This window comes from Festucalex cinctus, chromosome 7 (assembly GCF_051991245.1).
Source record: "Festucalex cinctus isolate MCC-2025b chromosome 7, RoL_Fcin_1.0, whole genome shotgun sequence".
Lineage (NCBI taxonomy): Eukaryota > Metazoa > Chordata > Actinopteri > Syngnathiformes > Syngnathidae > Festucalex > Festucalex cinctus.
Genome location: NC_135417.1, coordinates 4,685,180 through 4,708,099, shown reverse-complemented (window position 1 = coordinate 4,708,099; position 22,920 = coordinate 4,685,180). Strand labels below are relative to the sequence as shown.

Below are 22,920 nucleotides of genomic sequence, written 5' to 3'. Positions count from 1 at the left end.
CAAGTGGCAAAATGGCCGCTTCCTGATAATGATAGAAATTTTCTGGATTTTGCTGCTTAATTCATATGCCACTAACACAATATTAACCAGAATACAATATTCATACCAGTGGGGCTGCATATAACATATTTACTGTCAAAAAACATTTTGACGTTGACCTCCCCTACTGTACAGTTATCGGGTCAACTTAGTAAATTCTGCTCTCTATTGATCGGCATGGCCTCAGAACATTCATTCCATTAGGGAAAGATAATTTGAGATACAAAGATGTATATGCTAGAACATACATGATAATAAAAAAAAAAAAAGTTTGTTTTCCTTCACAACATGGGTTAGTGTTTTAGATACAAGCTTACCAAGTATCGAATCCCACCGCCAGATGCTTAAGGCTTGCTGTAATCTCCTGTGCTGCATAAATAAGCACTGCCGTCCTAAATTCTTTCTTTGGTGTCTACGTTCAGTGACAGCATCTGTCAGTGTTCACACGCGACGCAATATGTCACAATGAACGTTTCGGAAAGTATAAATAAACAGGAACTGTGAGTACCGAGACGCCGTCTCAGTGCAAGGTTCTCGTCATCCATCAACTCCCTCTCCAAAGACAGCGGGTCTTAGTTTATCGAGCACCTGACTTGAGGGAGCGCTCAAGCGATTGTATGATCTTCGGTTACTCTCAGGCCAATGTGCTGAAGGCAGCATCGCCGATCAGCTGTGATTACAGGAGAAATGTAGGAATTCCATGTAATTACTACATCTGTGTACCAACGTCATTCAAACTTGGAGGAGAAAGGGAAGTACAGAAGACCATTCAGTTCATGGAGTTTTCAGTAGAGGATAGGCTCAGCTCACGTGCAACTTTTAATGAAGATAAGCCATATCGAAAATCTGTTGCAAAACACAAATAGTGGACTGTTTAAGTTTAATTGTCCCGTGACCGCAAAATCAAACCAATCGTATCTCAAATCATCTGAGCATCTGTGCAAGCCTTTAAAAAAAACAAACAACTATTTATAAATATCACTGCAAAATTCAGGGACCTCCTGCATTGATGGCTGCTCTGTTTCATACAACCAGCCGTGATTTTGGAATATGGATTTTTTATTTATTTATTTTTTTTTAATTTTTATTTTATTTTATTTTTTAAAGCTAGATAACACTTTGTCTTCACGTGAGGCTTCAACATGCTCAAAATGTGACTTGGCGTAAATGACCTCATCCCATAAGGCTTTACAGTTGAAGATGTAAATCATTTCCCTTTTATGACTCATAATGTACAGTTGGTTGTTGTGTGTTATTTGTTAACTACAGTATTACTACAATTATATAAAAAAATATATTAATACTTTTGAATTGTTTAAATTTATACATTTGCACCTTTTCTTAAATTTTAAAATGACTAATTTAATTAAAAAAAATAGTGTTTCAAAGAATTTCATTGGTCTTAAATATTTTTTATTTAATTTATTTTTTTGTTTTTGTTTTTTTACGTTTAAACATTTTCTTGTTTTGTACCAAAAAATAAATCATCATCTCACTGCACAGTGCACATGCTGCACTAAAACTTCAACTTTTTGCCAACATAAATAAATAAATATATATTATAAATTCTGTTTGGTCCAAAAGGAACTTGCATAATTAAAATGTTTCTTTTCTTTTTTTTAATTGGTCTTAATATTTTTAATTGCTTGAACATTGAACATTTCTTGTTTTGTACCAAAAAATAAATAATTGTTTGAATAATCGTGATTTCAATTATTGCCAAAATAATCGTGATTATTATTTTTTCCATAATCGAGCAGCCCTACTGTTTTTGAACTTTGACTGGGAGTTCCATTCACTGCCAATAGCACTTTTATGTCCAGTTTTTGCTCGCAAGTCAAAGGAAAAAAAATGGCCGAACAACGTTTTTGTATCTGTAAAAACTAGAAAGCTGGGTCACTTGTACCTCGAGGCTGAACTCTCTTTTTTTTTTTTTTTTTTTCTTTAACTTTTAGCGCACTTTTAATTTCTCGAATTCTTTTGCAGTCACACACAAAGCCGTCTCGAGTAGCTGAGCCGCAAGGACCGTTAACTCATCTCGGCTTGCCCCGTCATGCCGATTTTTGCGGCCCGCTGCAAGTCAAAGGTCAGCTTTGGCATGAAAAGCGAGATAGCGTGAAAAAATATCGGGAGCCGAGTGGAGTATAATTAACAATTTAATTAATCCTGGACTTCCACACCATTTAGCTTGCCTCCCACTTGAATGAGATTGCGCGGCCGTATAACAAAGCGACACATCAGTCTCGCCAGCCTGGGCCATTATCATTTGGACCGCGAGCGTCTCGTCCCCGCGTCATTCCTTTGCTCTCATCTCCTGTCTATTGGCACATATCGACTGTTTCCGCATAGTCTCAGTCACGGAGATTTAATATCGCAAGTCATGCTGAACTTCTATGGCTACTAATGGATTGTGTATAATGTGGCACTTAAAATGCATGAGCAGCCACTGATTTATCTGTAATTTGCCTCCACTGGAGCGTATCTCCCTCAATACTTGCATTTGTTCTTGGCTTGGGAGCGCAGCGGAGAACGTAACGTTGGCGTTTGAACACACCAGCGTAAAATGGATTTTTGCGAGCGATAAGAGTGAGACAAGTGTGAAATCGCGGACTTGAGGTTTGAGCCACATCTCTCGGAGGCAGATGGACGTCTCCCAAAGGTTCCATTAGCCTTTTGTTTTTTTCCGACGCTGTCAAACCATGAGCATGTTAATTACAGTTTGCATTGGTCGCACATTCGCCCCAGTGATAAAAGTGGCATTTTTGAATAGTTTGAATAGTTGTGCAGTGACATTGCACCCCCTCCACGCCACTTTTTTTTTTTTCCCTCTTCATTCCCTTTGACCTCTTGGAGGTCACGCGACATGAAGCAAGGAGCTGTTAGCAGATCGATGTGTTGGGTTTAAAGGTGTCCGTGTTGTCATGGCAGCGGGCGAGGCCACCTCGGCTCAAGGTTAACAGCCGAGGGGCCGCGGTCATACGCCATTAAAGGAAGTGGTCGATGCCGCTGGACAGGTCAGACTGACACCGGCAACGTTTTAATCGCTCAGACTTTAAGTAAAGAAACGAGCTCTTAATGCTGCGCAGATTTATTGGCCATAGCCGAGCCATGCGGCCGACTGTAGAGTAATCTTTGTGTGATTTACTTAACCTAACCTGAGCATTATATCTTTAATTGCTGGCCACAAAGTGCTATATGATGAAAAGAAATGGGCCACCCTCCCGCATTAGCAACCCCATCTTTTAAGAATCTATAGTCATGAGTTTCCTATCAGAAACATTGCAATAACACATCCATCCATCCAGACATCCATTTTCTATCCCGCTTTTGCTGCTCAGGGTCACGAAGGAGCCGCAGCCTATCCCGGCTGACTTCAGGCGATAGGCTGGCTACACACAAGGCGGCAATTTTCTGTGATTGCTATTTTTTTTTTTGTAACCTCAGGTCATGGTTTCTGTAGTCTCTTCTTTCGAATGTGTTGCGCAGGCTGGCAGAAAAAATAAATCAACGATATTGGGAAACTACACTGGGGTCAAATAAATAAATACAGAATGTAATACTTTCTAATCCACAGTCAATACTCATTTCTAGCACATTTCAGTGAAATTTATGTTGAATTTGTATTTATTTTTGAGCTTATACTGTATACTTCAGTGCCTATGACGGCACCTTTTTTTTAGAAATGATGTTCCAAGTGCCATCATAATGACCAACATTATGTCTACGTGGTCAGAAAAAAATAATACTATTGCAAGTTACCTAAATGTAGCAAAATCTAGCGCTGGGTTTAAAAAATAAATAAATAAATAAAAATAATCAATGTAGAATCGATTTTCTGTTTCGAACTTAATATCTCTTTCTTCCATACATTTATAAGAAAATTAAATTTTAAAGGCCAAGTTTTTTTGTATTATACTGTGTTCTTGACATTTACTGTTCATATGAATTTAAAAGTATTTTCTTACATTTTTGAAAGACCTGACTTATCGTACATTACGACAATTCAGAATCTTTATTTAAAATGATTGAATTTGAATTAAGAAAATATATTCATCTCATCCTTGCTGATGCCAATGTTTGTTTAACACTTAAGTGATTATAACTAGTGTTGTTCCGATACCGATACTGGTATCAGGAGAAGCCCCGATACTGCATTAATACAGTGGTATCAGTATCGGCAAGTACTAACAAGTACTTGCAAAAATCGATACTGCAAAAATCGGTATCGGGGGCCAAAATACTGTATCGGAACAACACTAAATCATTTAACCTGCAGTTACTTCCTCCGCAAAATTTAAGTTGGAATTTAATGTTTGTGGAGTTTTTATCATCTCATTGATATTTTAAGAAAACTTGATGTTCCATAATTAATCAATATCGGATTGAACTGAATCGAATCGAATCGGGAAAAGAATCGAATCAAACTGAACTTTAATGAATCGAAATCAAATCAATTGAGGAACTTAGAATCAATACGCAGCCCTCGTAAAATTTTAACGAAAGAAAAAAAAATCCCAAGTGCTACTAGCACCACACTTTGAGAATCGTTCATGTAAAAGCGAGGTAACAACTTGACAAGTATTTGTATTATTTGTTGCCAAAAAACAGCTACAAAGTGACTGAAAAAATCATTTTATTTTATCAAGCCTGCAATGAAAACAAGGATAATTCACTTGAAAGCATCGGGACACATAATACAAAAAGTCTTTGGTGAGGTTACAGTGTATGTGTGCAGAATATAGATTTCCAATATGTAAATCTTCCCCTCACATAGAAAACATTATCATAAGTGGCCGTGCATGAGCAGACTTTCCACCTACACGTCTTCACACATCCTTGCTCTCATTTGAGCTTGAGGGCTCCTCACCCATCCGCAGTTCCCCCATCCTTTCGATTCCTTACATCGTTCTTTGTGTCTGTTCCTGCTCGGAATCTGTAATGAGGACGGCTCTCATCTAATTAGCTGTGCAGATACTGTATGTCACAGCAGCCTCGTCCTGTTTCGTGTTCATTACCTCCGCATGAGCACACTGCTGCTCGCTGGGGGGGAGCGCTTGCGTCACTAACCACATGTAGGAGCATCATATACAGTGAGTGTATGTAGGGGATGGGATGGGATTGGGGGCGGGGGGAGTTATGTAAATTCCAGCTACACTGTCTTTATGGCGAGTTATTCTGCAGGGAGGAGTGCCCACCTGTCCCTCCCACCTGACCATGTCTTAAAACTGTGCTCCGGTCACGACAAGATTGTCACACCTTATTAATAAAAACAGTCACTGTGAGACGTGTGTTTAACGTATCTGGAAGTCAGCCCACTGAATGGCTGTGATATGCGATACATTTGTTTATGAAGTAAATATAAACATGCCGAACACTCACGGTGTGTGGATGTGCATCAAAACAGATGGGTGTAGCAACACTGCCACCTTCTGGCTGCATTTTTCTGACACCATACTTTTACATTACAGTACATGTAAACAGTTGAAACGATCTTTTTACTTTACTTTGCACATTAATGTTAACATCAACACAATGACAAGAAACAGTTTAAAAAAAAAAAAAAAAAGTGCACAGGGTAACAGTTAACTTTGTTCTTCGAGATGATGTCATGGAGAATCTGAGGAAGAGCAGATGCTTTGCACCTGCTCGATTCCCACGTGATCGGATGTGGTTCGCTTTAACGCCAAATCTTCTTTAAATTGGCACTCTGAATCTCTGCATTCGGAGCTAGAAACACAAACAAGGAAGATTACATTTTGAGATGTGTTTTGCTTGCTTTTTGTTAGCAGAATTACGAAAAAAAAAAAAGTAAATGTAAGTGCTCAGCAAGAACCCATTAAAATCACGTGTCAAACGCAACGCCACTACATCATTTTATGTGGCCTGTAAATGTTGCGACAAATTTTATTTGGCTTATTAGTCGTCTATCATAAAGAGGGGGATAATTAATTGTGTTATATGAGTAGGTGGTGATTATTAGTGTTCCCGCAGGAAAAAAAAAAAAAAGGGTAGTGTCATGCAAACACAGTGCAGTTCAGCTTCTGGCCAGCAGATGTCAGCGCTCGTGATATGGCAGAACGTCAAACTTGTTTGAATATCATGGCAGCCGAAGGAAAAAAAAAAGAAAAGAAAAAGTAGAGCGCTAACAGCTCGAAAAAGAACAGATTTAAGCCATTGCTGTTTCATTTCAATTATCATTATATCTCCTCTTTCACAATAGATGAGGAATATTTCTTCCCTTACTAAACCAAACCTAAAACGTAGGCCTGTACAGAACTGTGATTTATTTATATGTTTATTTTAGGGGTGTGTACTGTTAGACCCCTAATAGCAATTATACCTTCATGTGGTTTCACCTTTCTTAACAGGGCAACCATAATGACAGTCTGGCCAATAAGTTCATCACCCCTGCTACATTTTCATGAGGATCTGAAGGAAAGTGTGGCTATAACAACAAACAAAAGAGAGGATTAAAGAAGGTAAATCATCACGCAATGTTGCAAAAATATGTTGGTTGTGTCTAAAATCCGAACCAAGTACAAACAACATGGGAAGGTTGTTAGACCAGCATTGGTAGATAGACCAAGAAAGTCATCAAATCATCAAGACAAAGAGAATGCAAAGCAAAACAAACGAGGAAAAAGTGGGAGGAAACTGGAGTCACCGTCTGTGACCGAGCTATAAGAAAGCGCCTAAAGGAAATGGGATTTACATATAGAAAAGCTAAACAAAAGCCATTATTAACACCTAAAGAGAAAAAGAAATTGCGAAGAAAAAGCAATCGTGGGCTATGGATGACTGGACGAAAGTCATATTCAGTGATAAATTGCAAATCTGCTTTGGGCAAGGTGATGATGTTGGAACTTTTGTTTGGTGGTGTTTCAATGAAATTTATGAAGATGACTGCCTGAAGAAAGCATGCAAATTTAATGATATGGGGCTGCATGTCACTGGGAAGATGGCAGTCACTGCATCTTCAATAAATGCACATTTTGGACAGTTTCTTTATCCCATCAATGACAGGTTGTTTGGGGATTAAATCATTTTTCGAGATGGTACTATAGCTATGCAGTGTGAAAAGGGATTTAGCCAGAAAGTATCCATTGAAAATATTTGTTTTGTGCCATGTCTGTGTTCTAGTTTATTTCTATACATTTAAACAGCTGAATGAACATCCTCTGAGACTGGTGATTCCATATTTTTTTTTCTATAATGAGGCGATTACACATTTATGATCTTTATAGTCATAATAGCCCTCTAAGGCCTCATGCCAGGCTCCAGTGTATTTTATAGTGCCGGTCTGAAACCCCCAAAAAGAGACTTAAAACTGATCCACAAACATTGAAATTTCTAAACCTCACGAGGGTGCACAAAGTATTGTGGTACCTGTCAGAATCCGAGTCCCCGGACATGCTCGAGTCCTTTTCATGCAAGGACTCTTGGGACAGAAACCTCCTGATGCCGCAGCATTGTACCGCCTCGGCCACCGAGTAGCGAGTCCTTCCTTCGGCGCAGGCCTCCATTTTGGCTACGCTGAGCTGCGACTGCAGGAAAAGGTGCAGGCAGCTGTCGGACAGCAGCAGAGGACTCTGGAGGATCCTAGATGATGGGATAGTAACGTTTTAGGGATGCCCATTGACCGTTTAATTAGATCACACTAAAAAATATGGAGTTATTCATTTAAATTGCAGTTTTACATTAGTTTCCAGTTTCAAGCTGTTTTAAAAACGTTCTGATTACAAACCAAATATTTTTGCTACTACGTGACAACAATAGCAGTGTATTTATTCATTTGGGAGCCCAAGGCAAACTCGGTTATCGGGCATTCCAGACCCGTGGACTGCAAAAATTTCAAATATTGTTTATCATCAACTAAAGTGTCAATTTGAGAAAATTCCCATACTTCCTGAACTGGATAAGTCCTTAAATCATTCACTCCCAGCCTTCGCTCCCGGCTGTTTTACTGGATTTTGACTGATTTTGCGAGGTCCACCGAATATTCTATTCTAGTTCAATAAAAACATGGAACCTACCAAAAGAAAGATCTGTCTCTTCTTTCAGTAGGGAAAAAAATTATATTTCTGTTTCAATCTTGCAGCAATTAGCATTAGAATATAGCTAAGTTTAATCATTATTCACAGATCTATTTAGAATTGTGTGGAAACAGCTTGTTTTCATCATGGCCATAGTTGATTTCATACTCTGCTGCCACCTGCTGGCCGTTTTGTAATTACTACCAGGTTTTTTTTTTCACCCGTTCTCTGCAGTTGAGAGGCTGAATCAAAGCATTCTCTATGCTCGAGCATTTAAAAAAAAAAAAATAATAATGTCTTTGGGACACTTAATACATTTAAAATAGAACGTATTTATACGGTTTTGGGAGTAAATGAGTTAAAGGGGAAGTCAACCCCAAAAATGTTCTTCACAATAATACATTCTACAGTATGTGGTTCCACTAAGTGTAAACAACATGGTATTAATGGTATTAATATTGCGTTTGTGGAGTATGAATTAACCAGCAAAATCCACTTGTTTTTACCCACCATTTTGCTACTTGCTGTTGAGGAAAAATGACATCACAGTGCCTATAAGGGCTCAGGTAACGACCAATCACCGCTCACCTGTTTTCTGGGTTTTGTCATGTGACATTCGCAAGCTGGCCTAATTGGTCGTTACCTGAGCCCTGAGCAAAAATAATTATAAATAAATTGAATTGTTAATCCAGAGTGAATATTTAAGTTTAATATTTATTTGTTTAATTATTAATTATAGTTATTAAAGTTAAATTATCAGTTCATTAACTAATATATTCACTTGTGTGTCACCAATTGAAGGAATTATTTAAGTTGGTTCAAAAATTCAATTTTTAGAATGTGATGTCATTATCAGAATGAGACCAAGTGACAAAATGGCTTCCCCGAGATGAATAAAAATGGGTGGATTTTGTGGCGCAATTCATATTCTACTATTTTATAGACTGCATTTGTACAGTGAGAAGAAGCATAGAAAGGAAGCAAAAAACAGAAGAATTGAATAAATTAAAGGGGGGGAAAAGGTCAGAAGGGAAATAGGTGATTTTAAAAAATGAGGAAGTACTGTAAATGTGAGCAGTATGACAGTCGAACGGTAAACACGTCTGACTCACTGTTCTGGGTTTGAATCCCAATTTTGGTAAGTAAAGAAAGGAAGGGAAGAAGGAATAAATTATAATTGCACTTTGTTTAATGTACATCTTCAAATTTGGCAAAAGCCATATTTTTGATTGGGATCAAATCAACATTTTAAATTTGACTAACTCATAAATATAATTTGAGAGGCCAATACATTTAACTAACAAATTAAGAGTATTTCTTAAAATGTATTCCAAAGTCTGATGATTCTTACTGTTCCAAGAACCTCTGGAGGCCCGCCATGCGCTCAGAGATCTGCTGCGCGTTGTTCAGGCTGAAGAAGGGGTTCTTGCGGGGCAGCTGCGGCAGTCGCGCCCTGCCAACGACAATTTCACACAAAATGACCCCCTTGACTGAGTGCAGCAAACAGGGGAAGCTGCCTGAATCAGTTCCGCCCACATCAGCATGGAGTTTGCTTGCAGCCGTTGTCGGAGCCAAACAAACTCGCGGAACCTCCTTCGCACTCGCGACATCTTCCTGGTGAAGAACACGCTGTCTGTCTAAAAGGTGTTAAAAAAGAAAAAAAAAATCAATTATTGACAGAAAACATTTTTGGGTTTAAAAAAAATGCTTTTTACTTACATGTAAGCAAATTTCATAGTCCATGTAGGCATGCCAAAAATCATTCTTTTGGATGCGTGGGTCTCGAACCCACACGCTGATAACCTGCTGCATGGAGGACTAATGCGGGAATACTGGCCATGAGAGAAGAAGAAAAAAAAAGAAAAAAGGAAGCTTTTATTTTTTGTTTTTTCTTAATCAGCAGATAGAGGAAGTGACATGACACATTTGGAAATTCCATACAAGTGTTCCTTATTGCTCAGGTCCAAAAAGGCAAATGTCTTGTAAACATAGTTAAAGGTCAAAATTTTATTATCAAGCCTACCTGAGTTCACCGGGAAGGTCGGGTCCTTCTCTTGCAAGTCAACATGTCGCAATTGTGTTTGTGTTTCAGAAGAATGTGTGATAGTGTTGCATGTAGCAGTGAGCTGGAGGGTTTTATTTTCAGCTTCACTGTTTAAAAAAAAAAAAAGAAAAAAAAAAGGACAAAGGTTTCAAAATATTGTAGTCACAAGACTTCCACTGGCACCTCCCATTTGCCCCTCCGGTGCTGCTGTAGCAAAACAAGGCTCTAACAATCGCTTGCATTGTCATATGCAATATGCATACTATGTATAGCTATACTACAACTATGTATGACTTTTTGTGCTAGAATAGCCTTAGGTTTTTGTTTTGTGCTTTAAATGAGACCAAAACAAATTATTTCCCAAACTTCCCCACCATTTTTGTAATCTATAATCTGGATAACTAAAATAATTTTGAGAGTGCAAGTAAAAATAAACTGTGGTTGCAAAAGTGTGCACACCCTGTTAAAACCGTGATGTGGTTGTACAGAACTAACCACATTCAAACTAACATCTGAGCCAGCAAACACATTCCACCATTTAACAAATCTGATTAACCCCAAATAAAGTTCTGCTGTTCTAGTAGGCTTTTCTTGACATGTTTTTGTTGGTTTCTAGCAAGGTTATTTTAACTAAAACTAATGAAAAATCTGAATTTCAAAAAAATTCGGAAACGAAATAAAATAAAAACGTAAATGCTTTAAAAAAAAACAAAAACAAAAAAACAACTACGTTTATATATTAAATTATAGCAAAAATGTCCGTTTTAGTCTTTGCTAATTCATTTAATGCATGAGCATTTGGGGATGATTTTAAATGTGATTTTAAGTACGGTAGATTTATTTTGATATTAACTGCCAGAATAAGGACATATGAAAGTGTGTCACACAGAAGTGACATCATCTAGCAGCAACCAATAGAAAAGCATTTTCAGATGGCGTCACTCCCATGTTTGTTTGTTTTTTTTAAATATTACACACAAGTAATACACATTTTTTAAATTAAAACTGATACTGAAACTAACTAAAACTAAGCATTTATTACATAAGTAATAATAATAAAAACTAACAGAAGCACCCTGAAAACTAATTAAAACTAACTAAATTTAAAAAAACTCAAAACGAAATAAAACCTAACTAAAATGAAAATTCCAAATCTATAATAACGGTTTCTAGCAGAAGTGTGAATTCTGTGTACTAACACGATTTATGGGTGTTCATAATTACTCTTGATTGAAACTCTAAAAACTGTTGGGTCAAAAATAACCCAAATTGGGTCAAAAAGGGACAACTCAACTTTTTAGGTTAACTACCCAAAAAGTTGGGTCAATTTAATACCCCACAAAACAACCCAAAAAATTGGGTTGCTTTGTGGATTACTAATTTTACACACCTTTTTGGGTTAAATGATTCAAAAATTGGGTCGGTTCATTTTTGACCAAATTCAATTGGGCTATTCAAGTAGGCTAACCCAAAAAAGTTGGGCCAAACAAATAACCCACAAAACAAGTATTTTAAAAAAAAAAAAAAAAAAAAAAAAAAAAAAAAGCTTGCTTTGTAGATTATTAATGTAATTTGTTGAGTACCGGTAACTCAAAAATTTGGGTCAGTCAATTTTTGACACAATTTGGGTTTATTTTTGACCCGAGTTTGAACTTTTGGCCATAATTCCAAAATATCTGAATAGGGGTGTGTAGACTTTTCAAATCCACCATTATAAGTGCTATCACTGTTTATAATACTGCAATTTTTTTTTTTTTATGTACCAATGACATGACATCTATCCTCTCTGTATCACATTAAAAGAAATGGTAGCGGGGTAGGAAATGAAAGTAAAACCGTTTTGTTTCCAAATGAGTCACATGTCTGTAAACCAAACGTGTTAGACTCGACTATTAAATCTATCTACAAGTTTTAAGCACGAATTCCCAATATGAACCCTAAACAACCTCATCTCCAGTACCACATGTCGCTGCAATAACATGTTAGTGGTCACGTTTGCTGCGGAGTGACTTGTCAGATTTGTGCGGTTGCGTGCGCGTGAGGAAAAAGAATACACACGGCCCTCGAGTAAAGGTCACACAATGATTCTTTTATTTGCAACCACGTCACAGATCTACAGTCTCTATATACACACACACACACACGCGCGCACCCCAACAGCCGCTCAGTAGTCGAGTAGGTGTTTTTTATTAGGAGGTGCAAGGTTAAGTCAAGCAGGATATGTCCCTTGCACGTGAGGAAAAATAAACTGGCCGATGACATCCCACTGCTCATCTGAAGTGCTACATTGGACTTTTTTTGACAGTGTGTGCAAAAATTGTGCACAACTCTTTAAGGGCAGTAAGGCGACTTTTTTTTTTTTTTTTGCTTTGTGGTGAATAGCACCAGTTTTTATGAACTAAAGTCAATTTTTTTTTTAGAACAAAAAATGGGAAAGAAAATATTTGGTACAAAGCAGCTAATTGAAAATACACTGGGCGACAATTTTGAATCAAACATCAGCCACAAAATACATTTTACAAGGACATAGTAAGACGGGAAATAAAAAGTAACACATTTATTCAAGTACTTTGCACTTAACCCTACTTTCCCCCTACAACATACGGAGTGGTTTCATTTACTAAAGCCTCTACTCCACTACATTTACGGAAAAGCTTTAGATACTTTTAAATTGAGCATCACAATGGACAATAATGGAACTAGCTTTTCACACAAATACAAAGCACACGTTAAATAAATAAAAAAAATAAAAAATGGGGAAAAAGTGTGGAGTCTGGTGCACAATTGTGAAAATTTGTGTTCTGTTCAAATTCACTTCAATTTATTTCCTCCACTGTGTAAAATTAATCTCTTTTCAAAGCCAGTGTTGTATTAAGTAGAATAAGTAATACAATAATAAGAAGAAGAAGATAACTTGGAGATGAGCCATAAGTCAAGTCTTCATGGGTTGTTGCTCATCTTCCCACAGATGACGTCACATTGTTCTTTTGAGACCTGATCAACAGTGCCTCTGCTGGTCAAGCTAAGTAGTGCAGTGGTTGACAGTGTGGTAAGAGTACCACCAGTGGCACACAGGCTCCCTCTAGTGGTGCGTAATAGAATCACTGAATTTAACTGTTCTTTTTCAACTTCTATTTTTACAGCTGTTTATTTTCAAATATATTTTTATTGAATCATTTAAGTACAGTTTTTTTCCCCTTACTGCACTTTAATGTTGAAGATACTTGAAGTATTTTTCGAGGTGCTGCTTGGTGTAATTTTTTTTTACTAAACTACTTTTAATTTAAATACTCAAAACTACATGATATGTGCTCCATGTCACATATGACAGGGAATAGCTTTACACTGTCTGCAGCTACTTCTTGAGTAATACACATTTACTTCTCGCGCCCCTGAATGTAGGTTTAGTAGAGATGTCAGTTCACTGCCTACTGCTAAAATGTGCTACAACACACACTGGAGGATGGAAAAAAAACGAGGAGAAACATGAAATTACTACCTTAAAAAAACAGATACAAACAGTCCACAGTGATAGGGTGTGCTACATGATAACACAAGAGGCTACAGGGCTGAAAAAAAAAAATAGCAGCGTTTCGTGTCCATCGCACGGCGTTATGTGCTTGAGGTCAGCTGAGCGACGCCGCTCAAGAGAGGTAAAACTCAACTTCAAAACTTCACGGCGTAGGTTCACCTCGACCCGCAACGCCGTGTGTCACTGCTCGTCCTCTCCACAGTGCCACGTCAGCTTCTGCTCGTAGAAGTCGATGACCGCCTGAGGGCACCTGGCGCTCACCTCGTCGGCCGGCAGCAGGGCCACGTCGCCGGAGTTCTTCCTGGGGCGCAACATATAAAAACATTTATGGACTGGATCGTTGAAAGCATAATGCACGGGCTAACAAAACTTGATGCACCACTTCCCGGAATTCAGTGCCACTTAGAGCCATTACACAAAAACAAAATCCCCCTTGCTCACTATAAAACTGTACAATCGAAAAAAAGAGGAAGTCAAGTTACCATTTGACTAAAAACATAAGCTCTCCCCGTCTGTCCGCGGAGCCGATGATGCATTCAAGTTCGGGGTAAGCGCTCAAGTCTGCGGGCGAGTCTGGATCATCACCGCAGGGCTGATTGTGTATCTGTGGTGGGGACTGCAACAAGAGTTGAATTGTGGTTTGACATTCTCATAAAACAACATGTGGGAAAAAGGAACAAAGTGGCTAACTTTCTTTCAAACAAAGACGATGTGATGCATATGCCTGGAAGTCATGTCTGCTGACTACTTTGCAATTGTGTTCTTTAAAAAAAATATCAAATGAAATTTTGCTTTAAATTGCATGAATTGGCTACACTCACATTTATGACGGCATATTAGGGCCCCGTATAAATATCTATATTTTTAAAGGGGGTTAAAATGCAGATTAAAAACTCACAAATTTCTGAGAAAAAACTCATATTTGCGACATTACAAAACTTGCAAATTTAGAAGCAATCAGCTCGCAAATTTGTGACAAGTGGCAAAATTGGGAGAGAAAAAAAAAAAATCACAAATTTATGACAGACTCGCAAATTTGTGAGATTAAGTGGCAAAATTGCGAGAAAAAAACCTCACAAATTTAGAAGAAATCAGCTCGCAAATTTGTGACATTAAGTGGCAAAATTGCGAGAAAATAAAATCACAAATTTACGACAGACTCGCAAATTTGTGATATTATAAAGTGGGGAAATTGCAGGAAAGAAACTCACAAATTTAGAAGAAATAATATCACAAATTTGTGAGATTAAGTGGCAAAATTGCGAGAAAAAAACCTCCAAATTTACAAGAAATAAACTCGTAAATTTGTGACATTAAGTGGCAAAATTGCGAGGAAAAAAAAATTCATAAATTTAGAAAAAATAAGCTCTCAAATTTGTGACATTATTTATTAAGTGGTAAAATTGAGAGAAAAAAAACTCAAATTTACAAGAAATAAATGTGCAAATTTATTATATTAAGTGGCAAAATTGAGAGAAAAAAACTTACAGGTTTGCGAGAAAACAAAACAAAAAAAAACTCAAAAACTTGCAAGAAATACACGTAGCACACTCGGATGTTTGTGCCAATACGTTTCAGTCGTGTTTTCAAATGAGATATTTTCTTTAGCAGAGATAACCATAGTAAACATGTCTGCTAATACATTACTACATACTACTCGTATGTTGTGACCAGAATATACTAACAACAATCATAGACGTGTCTTACTTGGTCACGTTGATTTTTTTTTTTTTTTTTTCTTTTTTTAAAGATGGAAACATTCCCGCTCCCAGACAAAACACTCACTATTTCTGTCTCCTCCATCATTTCTTCCTTGGGAACAAACTCCTGCTCTTCTTCCTCATTCTGGTGCAAGTGGCTATTTCTCAGATACTCCTCAATCAGTTCAGGACAGTCAAGGTTGTCCTCGGGCTCCCACGTGTTGTCTGCTCTGGAACCGGGGTGAATAAAAAGATGGATAAGATGGACTTGAAATCCTCATTAAAGTGTCATTATCAGAGTATTATACAGATACCATGCAAAATATGCTCCCTAGAGGTTGTCATAAATATGAAACAAAAAAATGCATTTTTATCCTAGGGTGACCAAGTATATAGCCAGACATGGCTACTTTGGAGAACCTATAAAAAGCATTTAATCAGGTATTAAAACACCTTTGGCTTGCCATAACCTTAGTAACTGTTCTTCCACTCTGTTTACAAGGCGCTTGAACACCACACTTTAGGTTTTTGTAGCACCCACTAGTACGGAGTAGGTAGAAGGGTGCAGAGACAATGACGGTAAAATGCAAGCTTTGCCCATATTTGCTGCTGGTTGCTAAGCAACCGAAAAGGAAGAAGTTGTCAGTTTTGCATGTTTTCGCTTGCTTGCCTTGTTTAAAATAGTGTGGATTAATATTCAGGCAAAAGTAATATTCTGGAAAGCACAACAAAGGGATTGATGGTGACACGATTTTTGCAGCTACACAAATACTGAAATTTGTGAAAAGGTCATCCAAATGAAAAGTAAGCCTACAGCACTGCAGCAATATGATTAAGAAAAAAAAAGAAAAAAAAGTACTCACTCGGTGAAGCCTTTCCACTTTAGGAAGTACTCCACTCTTCCATTGAAGATCCTACGACGAGTTATCTTCTCAACCACAAACTCCTGCACGTCAGACGAATCGTCCGTCTTCCTCTGCTTGGCCGTCTGCTTCTTTCTCATCCTTCCTGCAACAAGACACAAAATAGTTACAGAAAGTGAGTGCACACTTAATATTTGCTTTGAAAGCTAATGTCATATTACACGGCATTTTTGATGAGCCATTACATTTTCTACTCTACTAACAGGCGTGTTAATTTTAAACAGGCTTTAATGTCAATTATTTAATAAAACATATCTTGAGATAGCTCTTCCGTTGTACTTTTTTTTTTTTTTTTTTAGGAAAAGAATAGTTCCTGAGTCTGATTAAGTACCTTTGTGAATAAATTAAGATTTAATTATCATTATTTGACAATATTTTATATACTTTCATTTATGCTTGGCACCTTGAGATTTTTCTAAAGTAAAATATTCGTAAAGTGATTTTTTTTTTGTGACACTCTGCTTTTAACATTCACAGCGTTAGAACATAAAAATAAGTTCAAAGTTTCTATCTTTCCTTATTAACGTTCACAATATTAGAAAAGCAAATAACAATTCGACACCAAAGGAAGAAAAAAATAATAATCTTTTGTGACCTGCCGTATCCTCACACAACAACCCATGACGTATGTTTACATAGCTCCACCTGCTGGATTCTACCCGGAAGACAGCACGCTGCCGTTCAAACACGCTACTCGTCCATACATTTTACTTTACAGAACCTCCCACCAGGCTAGAAGTGTGCGTGGGACCGGTTCGGCTCATTCACGCCGCGTGGGAAAACATACACGTACGTTATTGTGGTACTAACGCGACAGCCCCGCTTCGGTCCTTCGGTTCTGTTCGGGGTAGGTGGGGTTCGGGGTCGTGTCTGGAGAGTAGTAACCCGCACTCCTCGTCCTCGGTGCCGCCAAACGAGCCGCTCCGCCGTGTTTACATGCGAGAAAAGAACTTTTCGGTGGCCGAGTTGCGATTAAAGATGGCCGTTGGATGCTCGGAGGAAGGAAGTGGTTGCCAAGGGAAAAGGTCATGCCAGGAAAACCGGGAGGAGACGACGGGAGCGCGCACGCCGCCGACCAATCACATGCCAGTCCGTCTCGTCCGCGTCCTCGTGTGCCGCTTGTCCGGAAGCTGCTCCGCCACCCATGGGTGTCACCTGGGTATGACACGCTAAGTGACATCTTCTGGAGTGATAAGAATTTTTTTTTTTAATCATTTGTTTATGTTTTCTTTATTCCTCTATAAATATATTTTTATGTAAATAATATACTAATGTTAGACCGCCAGTTTTCACGGAGAGATGTGCACTCACCGTCCCCTCAAACATCAATGAATGAAGAGACCAGCAAGAAGCCTCCCAGGTGTTTGATTGACAGCCCTCTTATATCCAATAGCAAAGCACGAGGCTTCTGATTGGCAACACAGAACCACGTTTTTTATATTGACGTTTTGAATATATTTCTATGCAGTTTTAGAGACAACCGACAGAGGGCAATGTCTCACTGCATAAGTATTATCCAGTTCAATTTATGGAAACCCGTTTGAGCATAACTTATTGCTTTGATATCAAGCTCGAAATTCATGTACTAGTATACCATATTTGTCTTCACTAGTAAGACTGTTGAAGGCACTAGTAGAACGATTGTCTTTCTTTACCTTTTTCCCCTACCATCTTCCACAACATTTTTGTACACGAGTACAAACAGCGTTCCATACAAACTATATAGTTTCTTTTAATGATATTCAATATAAAGTACTAGATATTAGATATGGCGCTCAGCATGATGCAGTTCAGTTCTACACAAGTGCAAACTGCTGCTACATAAAACCATATATATATATATATATATATATATATATATATATATATATATATATATATATATATATATATATACATATATATATATATATATATATATATATATATATATATATATATATATATATATATATATATATATATGAAATGTCTTGATGTAGTTTTCCCTGTGAGTTGTGGTGTTGGTTATCTGCGGCTTGACCTTTGAACCCTTTCTCTTGGCTAGCGGTTGCCATAGTAACTTAGCAACTACAGGGCTGCGCTGTTACTTCAGGCTCGGAAATGGCATCAATGCATCCTGCGGGTTTGAATTTATACCACCCCTGTCCTATTACTGTGTGGCTCCCTTTGTATTTTCTTAGCCAAACCGCACGGTAACCAGCGTATTACACAGTTTGATAACTTAGAGAGCAACATGAATATGTTTTATTTATTCACCAACTGTGGACATTTAAAAATAAAAAATTCACTCAATAATAATAAAAAAAAAGAAATCTGTATTATTATTTCCAAAAAATATACAGAGATACTATATACTATGCCTCCATCTTCACTTGATGTACAGGCCGTCCTTTTGAAAGTCCAACTTGATAAGACTGGTTTTTGTTTTCATTGTGAGCAGGTGATTGGGCGTGAGAGCTTCCAGATCATTGGGATCTCCAGATAATTTGGTGATGGGACGATCGTTAAGATTGGATTCAATTTCACACAAAACTGTATAGAATCCTTCATCGTTCATGGTCTGTTGACGCAAGACTGAAGTTAACTCATTCACTGCCAATGACGGCGATAGACGTCAAAGATCCATTTGAATTGGTGGGGTGGATAGTTTGCAGTGGTGTACATACTTCCTCACACTTATGCTGCACTTATTATTTTGCTTGCCTTAGTTACACAAGCAAGTCAAAAACACACATTCATAATGTTGCGGCCAGTTAGTGTATATTCCATTTAATTTGAGGCCTTCCTCATTCAATAATGACGTGCATTGAGGCACTTTTTTGTCAAAAGCCAAATGGAATGAACCTAACACCGCCCAGAGTAATAAAAATGAAATATAGTTCTTAATGAAATGACACGCTCCAGTTTACACAGTGAAAAGAAATATCACCTTTCGCCTGAACCAGGCACATTGCTGGCGCCCTTTGTGAACGTAACCCTCCCGTCAATGGGCCCCAAGAGCCACTGTCAGCGTAGAAAGGAGCTCAGATGGATCCCGCTGTGAATGACTCGAGGTCCAACTCTGACTGAATACGTTTCTCAATTGTCCCCTCTCCCTCGTCCTCCCCCAGTTCCACCCCTAAACCTCTCATGTTACAGCCAAAATGTGAGCAGTCGAGTTGAATAAAGAGCAGCGTTCACACTTCTCCTGGATGGAAAAGCGATTCATGTTTATGAGCTTGGAGTCATTGATCGAGCATTTATTTATAAGGCAATGCTTGTTGAGCATGCAAGTAGGCACGCCAAGTTTGGAGGGGAATCAAACCTGGGTTCTGACATTTTTGGGTAATGATGGGAATCATGCACTATATGACTTCAGAAACTTGTATAAAATATAATAATTCATGATTATAATGAACAATTGTCATACAAAGGAAAGGTATTCCGATATAAGGCACATAAAGACAGATGATTGTGTATTTAATAGTGTGGATAAATAGTTATTTGAATATGATAATTCTTAAGGTTGTAGGCATTATGATGAACAACATTGTCATTTAAGGCAACAATGCAGTGCTATAATTATTATTCTTAGACGTCTTTAATCTGGCCCACAAAGCGTTTACATTTTCAAGAATATTTAGCTGTTTTTCCCCTAAGATTGGACAATTTAAATGTATTATTATTTATTGTAATTTATTTGTCTAATTAAATAATTGGCTAATTAACTTATTGCAAATAATTAAATAAAACAGTAGCAAAAGATGTGTCTATATCATTGCATATTTTTATTTATTAAGTAAAAAGTCTCTCTCTCTCTCTCTCTCTCTCTCTCTCTCTCTCTCTCTCTCTCTCTCTCTCAGTTCATATTTTTCTTTGGGGGCGTCTGTCACCCGACATGAAATCCAAAGTATCCAGTAACAGTGTGATTGTGAATCTATCGAAGCAGAGACCAGCACAATGAATGCATGAGAATCAAAAGAAACAAAGCTTCCCTCTCAACCTTGAAAGAGAAAACAAACCCAACTGTTGGTATGTCTCCCATTTGTCGTCTCTCACAAATGCGCTTGACTTTTTTTCTTCCTATTTTTCCTTTTTCTTTATTAATCTGGAGGACTTTAAGGCAAAGTTTTGCGGCTGGTTAAAATACACGATTTGTATTTTCTTTTTCATTTAATTTGACGGTATTTGCCATAGACTGACAGGATTGTCTTGATGGAAGAAGCCAACACAGTTAAGGTCTTTGTGTCACAAACATACTGTAAAAGCAAAGCAGACCCTGATGTATCTTTGAACCCTTCCTTCTCTCAGAGATGTACACCTTGAACTGTTTATTGGCTTCTCATCCAATTCCTTTTTTTTTTTTAAATCATAATTATTATTTTTTTATCTCTACTAGTTCAAGCTCCCAGCTCTCCGCCACACACAGAGTCACATTGAAGCATTTCTGCACATTTATACATGCACCTTTGTTAGTCAAACGTTGTGGCTCAGCGAGGCCCTGAATGCCACCTGAAGGACACGTTTTCAGCGTAGGCGGAAGGAACATGATAACCAGCTTTCTTTTCTACCAAAAGAGAGAAAGAAAAAAATTCAAAGCAAAACCTTGCAAAGAATTGACCTTCAAAGTAAACACTGGCAGAGCACACTGGAAGAGTGACGTTTGAATAGCTGAGGGCGAAATGGTTTTATTTTCTACAGGGCATTTTTTTTTCAGTGTGTTGTACTTGAATTATGATTGGCATATGGCTTAAATTGATTTTTTTTTCATGTTTACAATTGCATCTTTAAGTACTGTTATTTAGAATCTTCGAATTTTGATACCATGTGAACATGGAAATGATCATGCGAGATAGAGATGACAGCAGAGCACTCTGATTTGCATTCATCATGAATAATAACTAGGGGCATCTGGCGATTAAAATTTTTATTCGTAATTATTATCGTAATCGCATGACTTCAATAGTTAACTCACGAATAACCACAAATTTTAAAGTTTTCCTAAGCTTTTATACTCGTGTTAACATAAAAGTCGGAAAAAAAATGTTTAAAGGCAGGATCTTCTGTTTTCACTCAAGAAAATGCAGGATGTATACCCATGAACTCCTTCTCAATCTACACCTCAGGACTTCTGTTAATGTGTGGTGGTGATTTTTTCTCCATTCATTAATATCGAAAGCACACTTACTTTGCGCCCCAGTGAACATGAAGGTGATTTACATCACCCCCCCCCCCCCCCCACCCCCACCCCCGTGCAATTGAACTCCAATCCACGACTGATCTGGAGCCTGTTACTGAGTGAGGAAAAATGTTTGCAGCTGAGTGGAGGAAGGGAACTTAAGTGGTCCCTCTGGTTGATGTTGCTGCACAGGAAACAGCCTCTTACTAGTCTGGATTTGAAGTGGCGAGCCCAGGTCAGCTTACGTTTCACTTGTTAGCGCAGACAGCGGGGCTCCAGTTTCTCCGGCGCTAGTAAACAAAAGGCAAGTGGGATCTTGATGATATGTAGACAGCACGCAGTTATTTGTCAAGTAAGACTTCAAAAGAGAGTTGTTGTTTTTTATATCAATACATATGAGGCATACATTCAAATAGTTTTTTTTAAAAATTGACTGAATGATTTTCAACACAACTAAGTTGATAACGTCAAATGTCATATCCGTACAGCAAATATTTCTTCACAGTGTGGTTATTACCATTTCAAATACCACCCCGACTGAATTCTAATTGAGAAACCTTGAAAGAAGAATTCAGGTTCAAGGCTCGCTGCCTTTGAATAAACGCCTTTTGGTCTTTTTAGCCGAATCCAATCTGAGCTTTTCACAGCAGAGAATTGTCGCGGACTGATGCAAAGAATGATAGATTCCACTTCCAAGCACGTGCTGCCTTTTAGCGTCGTCGCACCAATACTGCGCTGAGTGATGATTCACGCTGTGGCGCAGAACATACATTTATACATTCTGAGAGGTGGCACTCACAGAGTTGCTTGTCAACATACTTTTGACAAGTCATATAGCATTAGATTTCTGACCTTGTTGAATAATGGCCCGGATGCATGTGCTTTTAAATATGACGCAAAGAACATCATTTATTGAGGGCCATTTTCATCATTGCTGGTGTATCAAAAAGGCGTCTGTTGGTTTGTAAGTGTGGTGGCTTCCATCTTTCTACATGGCTTGAAACACTCGTTCCCTTTTCCTTTACTTTTACTTTCTGTAGTCTCAATAATTTTGTCCACATCAAGTATTCATATTTGTTTTTGCACAAACAGTACATTAAAAGTAAAATGAAGTGATTAAAAAAAAAGAAAAAAGAAAAAGCCAGTATAATAGTACAATGTGGTAGTAGTGTAGCATACTAAAGTATATACACGCCAGGGATGAAACGATATCCAAACATCACGATACAATATTATCACGATATGAAGCTCACGATACAATAATCATCACGCTATGGTGGGGACGTTGGCGATATTCAAAAAAGGTCACAATATTGTAAATGAAAAAAAAAAAATGAAAAAAAAAGTGTCTCAACTTGCCACAGTTCAGCTATGCGAAATGTGAGCACAAAGTACGGTGGCCTTCAAGGGGTCAAAAAGTCTGCATTTACTTTAACCACTGAATGATATCTAAAAAAGATTGATAGTGAATAATGTTTTTTTGGTCTA

The 22,920-nt window shown here is 37.8% G+C and overlaps 4 protein-coding genes across 6 annotated transcripts in view; 2 read left to right on the top strand and 2 right to left on the bottom strand.

Annotated features, from left to right (window-relative positions):
* skap2 (src kinase associated phosphoprotein 2) overlaps nt 1-7,223 on the top strand; it is a 31,069-nt gene extending 23,846 nt beyond the window's left edge. Inside the window, exon 12 of the mRNA XM_077526882.1 lies at nt 6,408-7,223. The gene's annotated coding sequence lies outside the window, so the exon portion shown is untranslated. The remainder of the gene's footprint in view (nt 1-6,407) is intronic.
* snx10b (sorting nexin 10b) lies at nt 5,516-10,236 on the bottom strand. The gene is made up of 6 exons (XM_077526884.1): nt 10,096-10,236; nt 9,792-9,904; nt 9,609-9,709; nt 9,424-9,525; nt 7,426-7,638; nt 5,516-5,766 (listed from the first exon to the last, which is right to left on the bottom strand). The coding sequence occupies exons 2-6, from the start codon at nt 9,882-9,884 to the stop codon at nt 5,646-5,648; spliced, it is 630 nt and encodes a 209-aa protein (XP_077383010.1). The 5' UTR covers nt 9,885-9,904; nt 10,096-10,236; the 3' UTR covers nt 5,516-5,645.
* A 1,948-nt stretch (nt 10,237-12,184) lies between these two features.
* On the bottom strand, nt 12,185-17,374 carry cbx3b (chromobox homolog 3b). 2 transcript variants are annotated; one of them, XM_077526554.1, is made up of 5 exons: nt 17,065-17,374; nt 16,212-16,356; nt 15,434-15,578; nt 14,131-14,264; nt 12,185-13,949 (listed from the first exon to the last, which is right to left on the bottom strand). In XM_077526554.1, exons 2-5 carry the CDS (start codon nt 16,349-16,351, stop codon nt 13,829-13,831), a joined length of 540 nt encoding a protein of 179 aa, XP_077382680.1. In that variant the 5' UTR covers nt 16,352-16,356; nt 17,065-17,374; the 3' UTR covers nt 12,185-13,828. The 2 variants fall into 2 exon arrangements, with proteins under 2 accessions (XP_077382680.1, XP_077382681.1); XM_077526555.1 differs by lacking the exon at nt 17,065-17,374 and adding an exon at nt 16,675-16,863.
* LOC144022080 (uncharacterized) overlaps nt 16,351-22,920 on the top strand; it is a 28,783-nt gene continuing 22,213 nt past the window's right edge. The window contains exon 1 of one of the 2 annotated variants that reach the window (XM_077526549.1): nt 16,351-16,386. The gene's annotated coding sequence lies outside the window, so the exon portion shown is untranslated. Of the gene's footprint in view, nt 16,387-16,946; nt 17,431-22,920 lie in introns of those variants that run through there. The other variant, XM_077526548.1, reaches the window with a different exon arrangement.

Excerpts from the sequence above, each read along its gene's own strand:
- cbx3b (XM_077526554.1), bottom strand. The coding sequence starts at position 16,351 with ATGAGAAAGAAGCAGACGGCCAAGCAGAGGAAGACGGACGATTCGTCT. Across the intron at positions 15,579-16,211 it reads AAGTGGAAAGGCTTCACCGA|AGCAGACAACACGTGGGAGC; the intron begins GTGAGTACTTTT and ends CCCCGGTTCCAG. Across the intron at positions 14,265-15,433 it reads TGATGGAGGAGACAGAAATA|TCCCCACCACAGATACACAA; the intron begins GTGAGTGTTTTG and ends CTCTTGTTGCAG.
- snx10b (XM_077526884.1), bottom strand. The coding sequence starts at position 9,884 with ATGCAGCAGGTTATCAGCGTGTGGGTTCGAGACCCACGCATCCAAAAG. Across the intron at positions 7,639-9,423 it reads CTCCAGAGGTTCTTGGAACA|GATCCTCCAGAGTCCTCTGC; the intron begins GTAAGAATCATC and ends CCCATCATCTAG. Across the intron at positions 5,767-7,425 it reads GGGGACTCGGATTCTGACAG|CTCCGAATGCAGAGATTCAG; the intron begins GTACCACAATAC and ends TTGTGTTTCTAG.